The 13,281-nt window shown below is 43.1% G+C and overlaps 1 protein-coding gene across 1 annotated transcript in view; it reads right to left on the bottom strand.

The window, feature by feature from the left end:
• Window positions 1-13,281, bottom strand: part of arhgef18b (rho/rac guanine nucleotide exchange factor (GEF) 18b) — a 33,774-nt gene that overhangs the window by 16,589 nt on the left and 3,904 nt on the right. Inside the window, 8 exon segments of the mRNA XM_029429331.1 lie at window positions 45-185; window positions 1,027-1,133; window positions 1,462-1,651; window positions 2,334-2,379; window positions 3,409-3,476; window positions 10,983-11,163; window positions 11,478-11,610; window positions 12,824-12,898. Of these exon segments, the coding sequence (XP_029285191.1) occupies window positions 45-185; window positions 1,027-1,133; window positions 1,462-1,651; window positions 2,334-2,379; window positions 3,409-3,476; window positions 10,983-11,163; window positions 11,478-11,610; window positions 12,824-12,898 (941 nt within the window).

Raw genomic sequence — 13,281 nt, 5'->3', positions numbered from 1 at the left:
CTGATGAGCCGGCGTTCATCTTGGTTGCAGGTGTGACGACTCACCGTAGATCACATCCTGTCGCTTCACCATTTCTTTAGAGTGCTTCTTAACAAACTGCTGGTCGACTGCCAAACTCCAGGACTCTGCCTCCAGGTCCTGAGCATCAGACTCCAGATCAGCTCGCACTGCTGCGTAATGAGCATCTGAGGAGGAGCAGAGGCATCAAACACTGCGAAACACATCAGCTTCATCGTGCATGTTGGTGGGGGGGGGGGGGGGGGTCCATGTTCAGGTGGAGGTCCGACACAGAGCAGCTCCTCTGGAGGAACTCTGGACTGTGCAGCTCGTTCTCGTCATCACTGATGCCACAAAATGAAAAGATCTCGTTTCCTAGTTTAAGAACAGTCCTCTGCAGACGTCTCGTCCGCTGCTGAGTATGAGACGTGGAGACAGTGAGGCAATGAGGACGAAGTCATCCGGATTCAACAACACAAACACTTAATCTGTTAATCCCAAACTTAAATAACCCGACTACTTGTATTCAGGGTCAGTGGGACGCTCTGCAGTTACTTCAGCAACATGAAGGAGCTCCTTCATGGTGTCTGATCAAACAATAAACCTGAAAACAGGGCGGCAGGGAGGACGAGGATGGTGCAGCAGCTCCTTGTAGGAGCCAGTCTGTGTCTCCCACACATGACAACTTAATGAAACGGGGGGGGGGGTGCCCGGTTCAAGAAAACTCCCTTAAGACAAACTATGAGCGCTGAGGCCAGTGCACTCATCTCAGAGGACTGAGAGGCTGCGATAAAGACTCTGTTCCCACCATCTCCCTAAAGGCTCCCCCCCGGCCCACCCTCCCTCCCTTCAAGTACATTAGTCGACCAATACGTTGTGTTAGTAAAGCCCAACTCACTTTCCCACAAAAGTCCTAATTGCAACAGAACATGTCACAGACTTCTAACAGTGAAATGAGTGTTTGTCAGCCGCGGGGCTCTGAGGATCAGCGACGGCAGAGAGTGAAACGGTTCGATCCCGTCAACTCACCCTCAACGATGATGGACTCGGTGGTGGAGGGAGCGAGGGAAATGGCGTCTTCATTGCAGCGTTTGGAGCGGAGAGCGTCCGTCTCATCCATCTCCCCGGGGAGGGATCTGAGGGACGACAACCACAGGTCCAAGGTAGCGTACATGCTGACACTAACTTAGTCCCACGAGCTGGTGGGGAATACATGCAGGAGCCAACACGTGCAGTAACAGGGCGGACATATCTCTCTCTCTCTCTCTCTCTCTCAGCAATGCAACCGAACCCTTAGCTTCATAAGGCTGGTGTATTAGAAACGACAGTTGATGTAAACTAAAAATACACATCTTTGGATGGCATAGAGAAAATAACATTTTAGCATCAAAGCCTCTAAAAATATCCAGCAGGTCCCGTAAACATCTGCACTACAGACATCATCATGTGACATGAGACACTCACCCTGAGCTGTTGTGGTAACGGAGGTTGTGGCCAAAGCTGGAGGCTGCGGTGGAGCTGGTGGCGTGGGCGGCAGTCGGCTGAGTTCCCCACGGACTAATGGTCATACCTGGGGTGCTGAGAACACTTGGGTGGCCATCCAGGGCCTGTGATGAGGCAAGGCCCGAGTGCTCCCGCTCTCTGTCCTTTAGCGCTGGGGAGGAAAAACGAGACACAGGTGAAAGAAGGAAACAAGAGGAGAGGGAGGACGAAGAGGACGAAGAGGATGAAGAGGATGAAGAGGATGAAGAGGAGACCGGCTGCTTGTTTCACTCCTGACCGAGTCGACACCAGAATCTTTTCTGCCGAGATCGAGGCGGATCGGAAGAATCGGCAGGTGAATCCGGTCACCACGTCCGCACAGACTCCACCACGAGGCGGAGGAAGGGTTTGGGTAGTGCCTTTGGTAACCGCCAGCTCCACTGTGAACGTCTCACACGAGGAGGAGCTCCAAGGTGAGGTTCAATAGTCTCTGACACAATCTCAGCAGGTGTTACTGCTGCTGATTGACCAGAGGAGAACTCAGGTGTGTGTGAGAGGACTCCAGCTGTTCAGAGGAGAATAACAACCGCCACAGGAAGTGAAGCAGCTGCTGCTCGTGTCTCTGCAGCTTTCATCACATGCAACACACCTGCTCAATGTCTCTCTCACACACACACACACACACACACACACACACACACACACACACACACACACACACACACACACACACACACACACACACACACACACACACACACACACACTCTCTAAACTACCTTCCTACTTTGATTGACAGTGTGTTGAGGGGCTCAGGTGAGGGGCTCAGGTGAGGGGCTGCACGTTCTACTTACCAAGATGAGGAGATCCAGACGAGCCAGTCCTCAGATGAGAATCTCTCTGTGTGGAGAAAAGAAGAAACAAGAATGCAGCATTTCTTTCAGGGTCATTCTCTCAAGCTTTCATCAGCTGAGTGACAGAAAACAAAATGCCTAACAATTGCACGCTCTTACTGTACGTTCTTTACAGGACGAGACTGCTCAGATGTCCTTAACAAGCAAAGTCCATCTCAGGCAGACTCATAAGAGCGGACAGAGGCACGTAATCTTCAGTCGAGATGTCTTAAATGCCTCGTCTCCGAATGAACGCACAAACCTCCTGCCAAGAGTGCATTTATGCTTCCGTGTTGTGCTGCAGGAGCTACATGTGGAGGCGTTCTTGTTACATAGAGGGTTCATGTGCTCCACCTCAAAGTGGAACTATAAAGCATGAAGCATGGGCTACGTGGAGAAAGCACCTGATGTCACGTGCAGGAAAAGGAAAACAACCAATCAGAGCCGATCTTTGGCCAAGTTTGAGGCTCTGATCAACAATGAGTCAATAATCTGTGGCTGCGTCGTCTATATCTATATCTATATCTCACCCAGCTGTTTTCAGAAACATTTCAGTTTACCGTTTAAAACAAGAGTCCTGCTCCGGCTGCTGTTTTGGCCCGACTGTCTTCAAACTGGTCACAAACGTTCTTATTTTACAGCTAAACATTAAATTTAAACACTGTTTCTGAAAACATTTAAGGCAAAAATAGAAAACGCAGTCACAGAATGTTGCTTCATATTTTGAGCCGCGCTGCCGAGTTTGACAGTTTGATCGGACGAGCCGTGACTGACGCTGCGTTATAGACTCCTCGGCTCTGATTGGTCGATTTAATTCAGGCGCAAAGGTCACGATGAGCACAGGAGGAGGCAGAGGATCGTTTCACAGGTAATCTGTGTCATGCGTCGGTTTCAGCGAATAATAAAAGTTACCTTTATACAGGTGTTGCAGCAATACTGCGTCTGTGCTACTGATCCAATGCCTGACCATGTGCATGTGTTTACGCCTCGTCTATATGCTGAATAATAGATGGCAGAGGGGCGTGAAGGGGCTTACCTTGTTCCTGCTGCCGGTGCACTCCCCGAGCAGAGACTTGCAGCTCTTGTGAACGTTCACAGCACAATCTGGAAGACAGCAGGACAGGAGCACAGAGTCAGTGTTGCATTAGATACAGAGGAGACGGTGCACAGAGGCAACAGGGCTGGCCTCTGGATTGAATATAGACGGTCCCTGAAGGCAGCGTGGACAATGAAGACAATGGTGCTGAAACAAAAGCTTCTTCAGCTGCTGCGATCAACAACCAGAGTCAAGTATTTGTTTTCAAGTATTCTCATCCAATCAAAGAATCACTTGTGGCTCCTGATGTTGGCGCAGCAGCTTCTGTTTGTGTACACGTACAACATACAGAGACGCTGTAGAGGTCACGATCTCCCTCCATCTCACTAATAACGTTCTCTTTTTGTACATTTGTCTCCCTGTATGGAAGACAAAGCTGCTGCTGTCAGGTCTACACGACTGACTGTGTCCCTGCTGATGAACAGATACAAATCAAAGTAAATACGTTCTCCCCTCCACGTTCTTCACTAAACCCTTCAGTCCTCCAGCCGGACTACAAGCTGTCTACGGTCAGCAACAGAAGCCTTCACTGCGGGACCAAGCCGGCCAAACAAATGAAGTTATCACTATGCAAAGTGTAATCCCAACACGGCCAGGAAGAAGAGCAGAAACACATGGCCTTCAATGCAAAACATATACAGATGTGCACGAGGGGGAGTAATGCACGTACACACGAAGACAAGAGCGGCTTCTCTGCGTAGAGGCTGCTCTGTGGAAACAGGGTTGTGAGCACACTTCAGTGGACCGCACCAAGGGGGGGTCACTCAATACTGGACAATACCAAGTCTGTTGTGTGTTTATCCTTCACTGGTCAGATGTTATGACAGAAAAGGGTCTTAATGTTGTCATTATTTACCAGTAGGGCGATATGGAGACTAAATACCTTGATTGTGATAGTGTAGGGTTAACTATTGGTGCTTTCACAAAATGTGTAAACCTTGGATATAATGACCGATAACAGAACAGTCTGGTAAGTTCGGGAAAAACCAGGAAAACACATTTAACAATATTTAAAGACGAGATCTAGTCTCATATCACAATATAATATTGATTTATTGCCCCATCTACCAGCTACTTTAGTAACAAAGTGAACATGATGGTGGTGTGGTGAGCGTATGAATGTGGCTGCGTCGCTTGTTGACAAAGGCAGCTCTCCTGTGAACAACCGTTTAAACAGGAGCAGCTTCCACCAGCTGCTGTACAGCCGACTGTTAGACTCTGTGTGTCGGTACAACGGAGACACAAACCTTCCTGGGCAGTGAAGACGTCGAGCAGCGACAGGTAATCGTGTGTGTGCGAGGGAACTGAGGAGGAATACAAAATAGGAGCGTGTATAATGTCCTTTATATCCGAGAGTGTAATCTCGCTCGTCCTTTTACCTTTAGATCCAGCCTCAACCCTTTTACCCCCCGTCTCCCTCCCTCTGGTAATAAATGAACAATTGCTGGCTGAGATGAAGGAAAAGAAAACAGAAACTGGCTTCTGAATAATCCTCACCAGCAGCGCTGTGTCCCACTTTGAGTCAGGTCCAGCAGCACTGCTCAGCCCGTTGAATCCCAATGCAGACACAGAGCATGCTCTCCTTAAACACAGTACACAGATACAAACAGCACCTATCAGATATGATGGCTCCAGATCTAAGAGTCCTCGTCAAGAGTTTTGAGCTTAGTTTTTTACCTTGAGATGAAGGATATGAAGTCAGTCAGCCAACAAACTCATCAGCAGTCAAGCAGCCAGACTCAGAAATCATTTTCCACCTCGCTCCAACAAATATGCTAAATCCCAGTCTCTCTGCTTCCAGATTAAAAACTCAACAAGCCGTCAACGTCTAATGAAGTCTCTCAAGCCAGTAGTGCGTCTTCAACCACGTCCAAACAGCCTGACTGTGCAAGGCTGGGAAAACACAGGAAAAGATAAGAGCTAGAAGATATATGGAATTAAAGAAAGCCTCGTCATTGAAACGTCGCTGGAAGTCATCACTGAAGAACACAGATGCAAGACATTTCTGCTAAGGAATGTGCAGTGGAAGTGATTATACCATAAGACTTTCTGCTTAATGGAAGTAAAAGAATATCCTAAGATAAGCAGGAACACTCTGTTTTCTGTTTACTGATATCAGAGCTTATCAGCGATGACTAGCTGCAGCTACAGACCACCTCGCTCAATACCAAAACTAAGAGCAGCTCAGACATCAGGCCAGTGTATGAAGTCACAGCGGTGTGTTTCCTCATGGGGACGAGTGTCCACCGGCTCGGTCACTCTTGAGCAACGTGATATGTCACTCGCTCATGTCAGCAGCACTGTGGTTTGCAGCTCCCCCCCCATTCCCTTCGAAACCACCACCACACCCAACATCTGCTGACCGGTAACAAGCCGATCACACAAGAACTACACGTGTGGTGTACGGCGCACAGTTCAGGGACTCGTGAACTAGGAATGCAAACAAGGCCTCGCTCACAAGTGCAAAAGAAGTCAACAAACAGAAAAGAGACTTTAAGTTAGAAATCCCCCGTCTCTACCTCCGAGGGGAGAGTGTGGAGCCTCGTGTTATCTTACGGGGAAAAGAGAGTGGAATCAGCAGCGCCTGATAGCGAAGGGTGGATCCTTCCAGGGAAACAGTAACTCACACAACAGGGCACTCAATCATGTTGTCTCCCAACACTGTGAAGTTGCAGTTTCCAAGGCGGATGGTTTTGCATTGGATGGTGCTTCACATTACTGCGGACCAGTTCCTAAAACGTGGTTTAGATTTAGTTGAGTAAGAATATTGAAACTTGAATGCTGTGTTGTGTTGGAATTGTGCAGTAAAACTCTCCTTGCAGGTGTTCAAGGACTTTAACTACCAATCAGCAAAGTTAGACGAGCAGCCAAACAGCAACTTATTAATGCAAGAAATAAACAATCACACTTTGTTTGGGAGCATTATCAAACAAAACTTTGCCTGTGCATGCACAAACATGGATGCATGTATTAATTATTAACTCCCTATAAATTGGTTTATTATCTCAACAGGATTTGTAGCATGTTAAAACATAAAATAAAACAACCTTTGCAGTTCGGGAAAAGCAACAATCCTGCCTTAGTCTAAAAATAAAGGCTTCAAATCATGTAAGCTTGTGCAAGTGTGCAATGCTTTCTTTGAGCCATAGTTTTTGATTTGAGGTATTATGGGATTATATACTGATTTTAGATATTATTAAGTACACACAGTAAGTGTATGAGGAGTTTAACAGCTCTTCTTACTAAGCCAAACATTAATCTCTCACAGTGTAACTTTAGACGGTGAAAGAAGTGAAACTGACGGAGTACATGTAGGTTAGGCTAATACTTCCTGTGGTTTCCTCACACCATTCTTGGTATAAAATAAACCCATATTAAAACCATGTGTGCCTCCTACCTATGCAGACAACCCCTGCTACCACAAATGAGGAAAAGAGGTCACAACAGCTGTTGACTGTCTTTTGACAGAGCAGCCAGAGACTGACAGCACCTGCTTCCTCAGTATGTGAGAAGCTACTTCCGAGGAAATGGGGACAAAACCATCAACACTTGGGGGGCAAACCCTGAAGCAGCCAGCCAACCCATGACATCATCCAGTTAAACAGGAGGAGCTGGGGCTCAGTGTAGTGAAAACATCTCCGCCGGTCACATTTATCTCCCAGACAATTACATTAAACACCAAAAACATACAGATACTAGAAAATGAAGTTGGGGAAAGCCACAACAGAATTATATCTAGATCTAAATACATGCAGTGAGTCTTATATTGTCAATTATTTTACACTTTCAAACTTACTTCTCTGCTGATTAACCCCCTTTATTGGACTTACAGTCATCACCTGACTTAATCAGGACAGAAGATACCATGAGAAGTAGATAACATTTCATCTACTGAGAGGTACTCAGAGGAGACATGGAGGCAGTCAGACTATAAAGCTAGTAAAAGTCAGACACCCAGAGAGTCAGGCATGCTGCAGGGCAAAGCAGTGATGCATGGAGAAGTGGTGTGCTAACAGGGGGCGATGGCTGAGACCAGAGTCAGTGGAGGGGGCTGTTCTGCACCGGCAGACCTGCCAAGCACAATTAGCACCATGTGACCCAGTCAGAGAGAAAGCTTAGTCAGAACATAGGAGGTAGAAGAGGAAAAAAGCAAGAATTTGACACTCAAGAACAACATAATTTAACACTTTGAGGATTATGGAGTTTCATAACAGCGAGCCAGTTAGCTGCCCGGGACCGAGAGCCGACTGCACCGGGGGGGGGGGGCTCCACAATACAAACACGTATACACAGCTTCGACAGATCACGACCCAACTGTACAATAGAATAACCTGTACACACCTTTGAATTCTCCTTTATATTAAAGTCAACATATGAGCAGGCTAGTACATTTAAACAGCTGAAATAACAAGCTATCTCGGATGCTAACGTTAGCTAGCAATCACCTGTTGAGCTCCATGCAAAGTCTGCAGCAAAGACAAACTCCTAAAAGAGCCAAATAAAGTAAAACTGAAGGGAAGTTGTGCAACATTCAGATATTAAAGCAAACTGAGTCGGTGTGGTGTGTTGTTGTTATGACTTTAAGCTAATTCAAGCTAACTTCTTACTCAACCAACCTTGTTTTTCAAATAGAAGCGGTTGTATGCAGGCTAACGCGCTAGCATTAAATGGCTAACAGTTAGCTAGCTCAATAGGGGATTTAATTTGCGCCAGTATGTGATACATTTAATATCAAATAAACTTTAAAAGTGGGCTTCCCTTGTTAACACACTGACTCAAACTCGACGTAGCACAAAACCCTCAGAATAAAAAGCAAGAAGCTGTGTGTTGGCTATAATTAGCATATAGCTGCCTAGCTAGCGGCCAGGATGCCCGGAGAGCCCATTGAGCGAAACAACGGGAGTTATCCACCTGATCCCGCTGCAGCGGCTGCATCTTACCGTTCCGACAAGACCCGGGTTTATCTGGACCAGCTGCCTCCAAAACCACATGTGTCCTGCCCGTAAGATAGATAAACCAGTACGGCCATTGAGATCAACAGCAACAAGTATTCCGCATTCTTGGTTTTGTCCAGTTTTGTGTCCTACTCACTGGGAACAATCTCTGGCATACAAACGACGCATTCCACAGGCTGAATCCCCACAGGGCTGGGTCCAAATTAAAGGGACACTCACTTGTTTTCTGTGTGTGTGTGTGTGTGTGTGTGTGTGTGTGTGTGTGTGTGTGTGTGTGTGTGTGTGTGTGTGTGTGTGTGTGTGTGTGTGTGTGTGTGTGTGTGTGCACAACAAGGTGTCAACATGTAGGATTTGTAACTTCATAACTCCAAACAGCCATGCTTGATGAATGGGGAATTGCCTCAGAGGGAAAGATGTGTTATTGCTTTCTGGTTAATGTCTGAAGGAAGCAGTGTGGTCTGAATCAGTGTTGTAATATGCCAGAAGAACTTTGTTTAATAAGCACGCTATTAAAAGCAATCATACATTATGTGCCCTCATGCCAGACTGCAGGATTCATAAATGTCCTAAGGTCTTTGTCTCACACAGAAGTGAACATATTAAGGTTACAGCCATGAAGTAATGAAGCGATAGCACAGCAGGGCTCACTGCTCCTCTCTGCACTGCTGGAAATGGTCCAGTTCAAAGAAGAAGAAATGGCACTAATATTGAGAACAGGTCTGTTTTGTTTTTCTTTGTTTGTTGATGTGAAAACAAACCACAGGCTTTACGAGAAGTCTGAATTACAATAAAGTCAGCAGACGTGTGGCATGAGTGTCCCGTGGGCGCAGGGCTGTTTATTTACAAGTCTTTGGCATTACGATAGGTATCACGACGCAGCGTTATAATTCAATATATTGCATTATTGTAAAAAACTCTACTGAAAATCTAATTTTAGGAAAACTTATAGTATGAAGAACAAACCAGCATATGCATAAAATCTGAGTAAAAAAGTTGACTTATTTATGCAATCAGAACAGAGAGATGTGCATTTCCATTTATCACATGATATATACATAATATAATATATATATTACACATTATAGCATTACTTTGTGTGTAATCTGAGCAAAGGAATGAATCTATATCAGTAAAAAGTGTTTTTAAAAGTGCTTTGAGGATTCTCTAAGTAATCAAATTAAGTAAATAAAGAATGTAAACAGAAAGTGTTGCATGTATTTTCACACTGTTGGAAATCGATAGTCTCACATTAACATAACGTGATACAAGTATAAACACTTTAATTGTAATTTTAATATAAAATAAAGAAGTATTTTATGCTATATTTATGCATTTTGGATGCAGTTGTTGTACTTTTTACTCCACTTATCTAATAAGTAAGAAAATATGTTTGTATAGTTTATATAATATGATGCATTGTTATAGATTAAACAATAAAGCTGTCAAAATGAGCTCTGTAAGTTAATGCACCTGTAATATTAAAATCATGTATATTATAAAACACATTTAAATGTGTACATGAGTACTTTGACTGTTGCCTGTAGACTGTATTTGCGAACTCCAAATCTATATAATCGTATATATTTGACATTAACTCATTTGATCAAGATATGTTTCTATTTGCTGAATAGAAACATTTCATAATGAAGGTATTGCTGCTATTTCAAAGTACTGTCACACTTGACGTGCCTTTCATTCGGTATCGCAGGCTTATCAGCTGACCTGCTTGGGAGTGCCATCAAAGAGAAAAGGAGCGGCTGGTAAAATGTCCTGTTCATGTGTGCTCCATTAATGGATGACAAAGGTGACGTTACACCTGACAAAGCAACCCAACACACAAAGCCAGGCGTGCTGTAGATTCACCTAAACACCTGTCAGGCGATGGTGCTAATATATCACATAACACATCCACACAAGTGAGTTGTGCAAAAGCAGGAGCAGCAGTGTGACGAGAGCGTGCAGAGAGGGCAGGCTGTTAGAAGAGAGGGAACGCCATCTTCTTTTCTGCAGTAGCGTGATAAAAGCACTTTATTGTGATGAATGGTGTGTAATGTGACGATCACTTCCTGGTTTAGGACACAGTTGTGGAGACAAAGTGAAAACTTGCTCTATATAATGCTGTAAAATAAGGCATTGAATGTCATTCATTGATCTAAAAATAAAACATTCATTTGTATTAAAATGTCTTAAATTAATCTTTAAAAACAGTCTTAAAAGTCTGAGGTAGGATCTTATGAATGTTTTAATGTTTTTGTCCCTAACCGACAGTAATTGATGTCGTTTTTTCCTTAAATCTTTATTATTGTAAAGTTGGGCTTGAATTAAATTCCGAAAGGCGTTTAAAAAAACGTTTAAATTTGACGAGCCTGAAGCTTTAGGAACCTTAATCTGTTGCATAACAAAGAGGTCAATAAGTATATTACAATAACATCAAGTTAGAAATAAAAAGAGTATTTGAGTGTTTCCTGTGTGTGTGTGGGGGGGGGGGTGAGCATGCTTGTGGGTATAAATAGGGGAAGGTTTGTGTGTGAGCACCTGGCTGCTGTGGGTGTTACTCACTCATGCACTGCAGGCCATGCTTTCTCTGCAGCGTCTTGCTGCACAGCGAGCAGGTGGCACAGCTGGAGAAGGCGCCCGGCACCAGATAATGCTCGTTACTTCTTCTGCTGCCACACACTTTCTCTTTGGGCTCCTTCTCCCTCCCCCTCTCTTTCTGCTGCTCTTTCTCTCGGTTCTTACCCTGCGGAGGAACGAGAAAAAGCACAGGGAGGTTTTTACATGCAAATGTGTGTGTTCTCCTTCACTGTGGCACACACTGCACTGCTGGGTACGACATTGCATAACCGTGTCAGAGGCAGGATATATAACAGGTGTAAGTAGTGACTTGTGTGTTCGACTTGCACACAGGGAACTATTTCACTCAGGATTTATCTGCACAGAATTCTTAGCTCTTAAAGGCTTTTTAATGATAACTAGATTACATATTCCTTTGCAGTTGGGGCCGCGTGGTATATCGCACTGTGGGTTCAACGTGACATCGTGCACCATGTTTACCTTATCTTTATTGAAGGAGCCCGTCACCCTGTTCCTCAGAGAGCTGAGAGTCCTCTTCACCTTGGTGCCCTTCTCCACCTTCTCTGAACGATCCTCCTCTTCTTCATGTCTGGACGAAGGAGCAGAGCATGAGCTACACACCAAGGAAGGAAGAACATGAACACCTCCATGTTTTTATAGAGTCATCTCGTACACACATTTGATAAACATTAACATTTATTGAATATTGTTCATTTAATCTTGAAACTCTTTCAAAAATATATTTTTAAAGCTTTAGTCAAGATATATATTTTATATATATTCTTTATATATATATATATATATAAAAAATATATATTTTTAAAGCTTTAGTCAAGATGTATTTTTTATATATATTTTTAATATTTATATATATCCTATCTATCCTACAATTTATATATATATATATATATATATATATAAAGAATATATATATATATATATATATAAAGAATATATATATATATATATATATAATAATATATATATATATATATATATATATAAAGAATATATATATAGATATATATATATATAATATATATATATATATATATTAAGAATATATATATATATATATATATATATTATATACTAATATATATATAAAGATATATATATATATATATATCTATATATATATATTATAATATATATATATATATATATAAAGAATATATATATATATATATAATAAAGAATATATATATATAATATATATATATATATATATATATATATATATATATATCTATATATATATATATAAGAATATATATATATATATATATTGACACATCGGCTGATTTAGTTTAATAGCTGCAGTGATAAGAAATGTTATTGGTTTGTTTCCAGGAAAAGAAACGACTTTGCAAGAACCAAGAGCAGCTTCACTGAACCGAAACTTAAAGGGACACACCTTCACGTTCATTACTTGTGTTTTTGGTTTCTACTACTGTTTGTCTGTCCTGCATTCACCCTCCGACTGAAGCAGTCGCAGCACCCGTGTCTTTCAGCCCCCATCTTGAAAAAGTCCAGTCGCGAGAAAAATTGCAAAGATAGTTGAGATACTGAATACTGAGACGGTTTATTCTAATGATCCTGCATGTGCCATGAGGAGGGGAGACACACGAATCCCATGTTTTGTGACTGTCGTCTTATTCCAGTTTGTAGGTCGGTACACACTCCAGATACCCAAATATACAACGTTTCTTTATTGATACGTCCCCTTCAATGTTTTAACCCTTTTGGTTTTGACCGTATACTTTTGTATTGTCATCCAAAACTTCCATAAATGATACGGTGACGGTGATGAGGACAGTACTCACTCATTAGAGAGGAACTCGTACCAGGTGACAGTTCCTGAAACTTTGCTGTCGGACCTGTTGTTGCTCTGCTTCGCTCTGCGGAGGACAATAAGAAGGTTTCAGCGTGGAGAGAAACGACCAGAATATTAACCATGAATAACAATAGGAGACGATGGAAGCAGTGCACGGGAATAGACTCTCTGAGTGTAACACGCTTCAGCCAGCGGTGCACTTTTAAATGATGTGTTTCAGTCAGTCAGCTGGATTTCATTTCAGGTGAGCCGAACGACAACTAATGATTTTGTGAAAGAAAACAAACAAACTGTAGTTTCAGGGAGGATGGCATACTGTGTCGATGCAAACACACATGCCAAAAAACATGCATGCACATGTACACACACACACACACACACACACGCACACACACACACACACACACACACACACACACACACACACACACACACATACACACACAG

Source organism: Cottoperca gobio, chromosome 4 (assembly GCF_900634415.1).
Source record: "Cottoperca gobio chromosome 4, fCotGob3.1, whole genome shotgun sequence".
Lineage (NCBI taxonomy): Eukaryota > Metazoa > Chordata > Actinopteri > Perciformes > Bovichtidae > Cottoperca > Cottoperca gobio.
The sequence above is the reverse complement of the archived record's forward strand: the minus strand, read 5'-3'. Positions and strand labels throughout refer to the sequence as shown.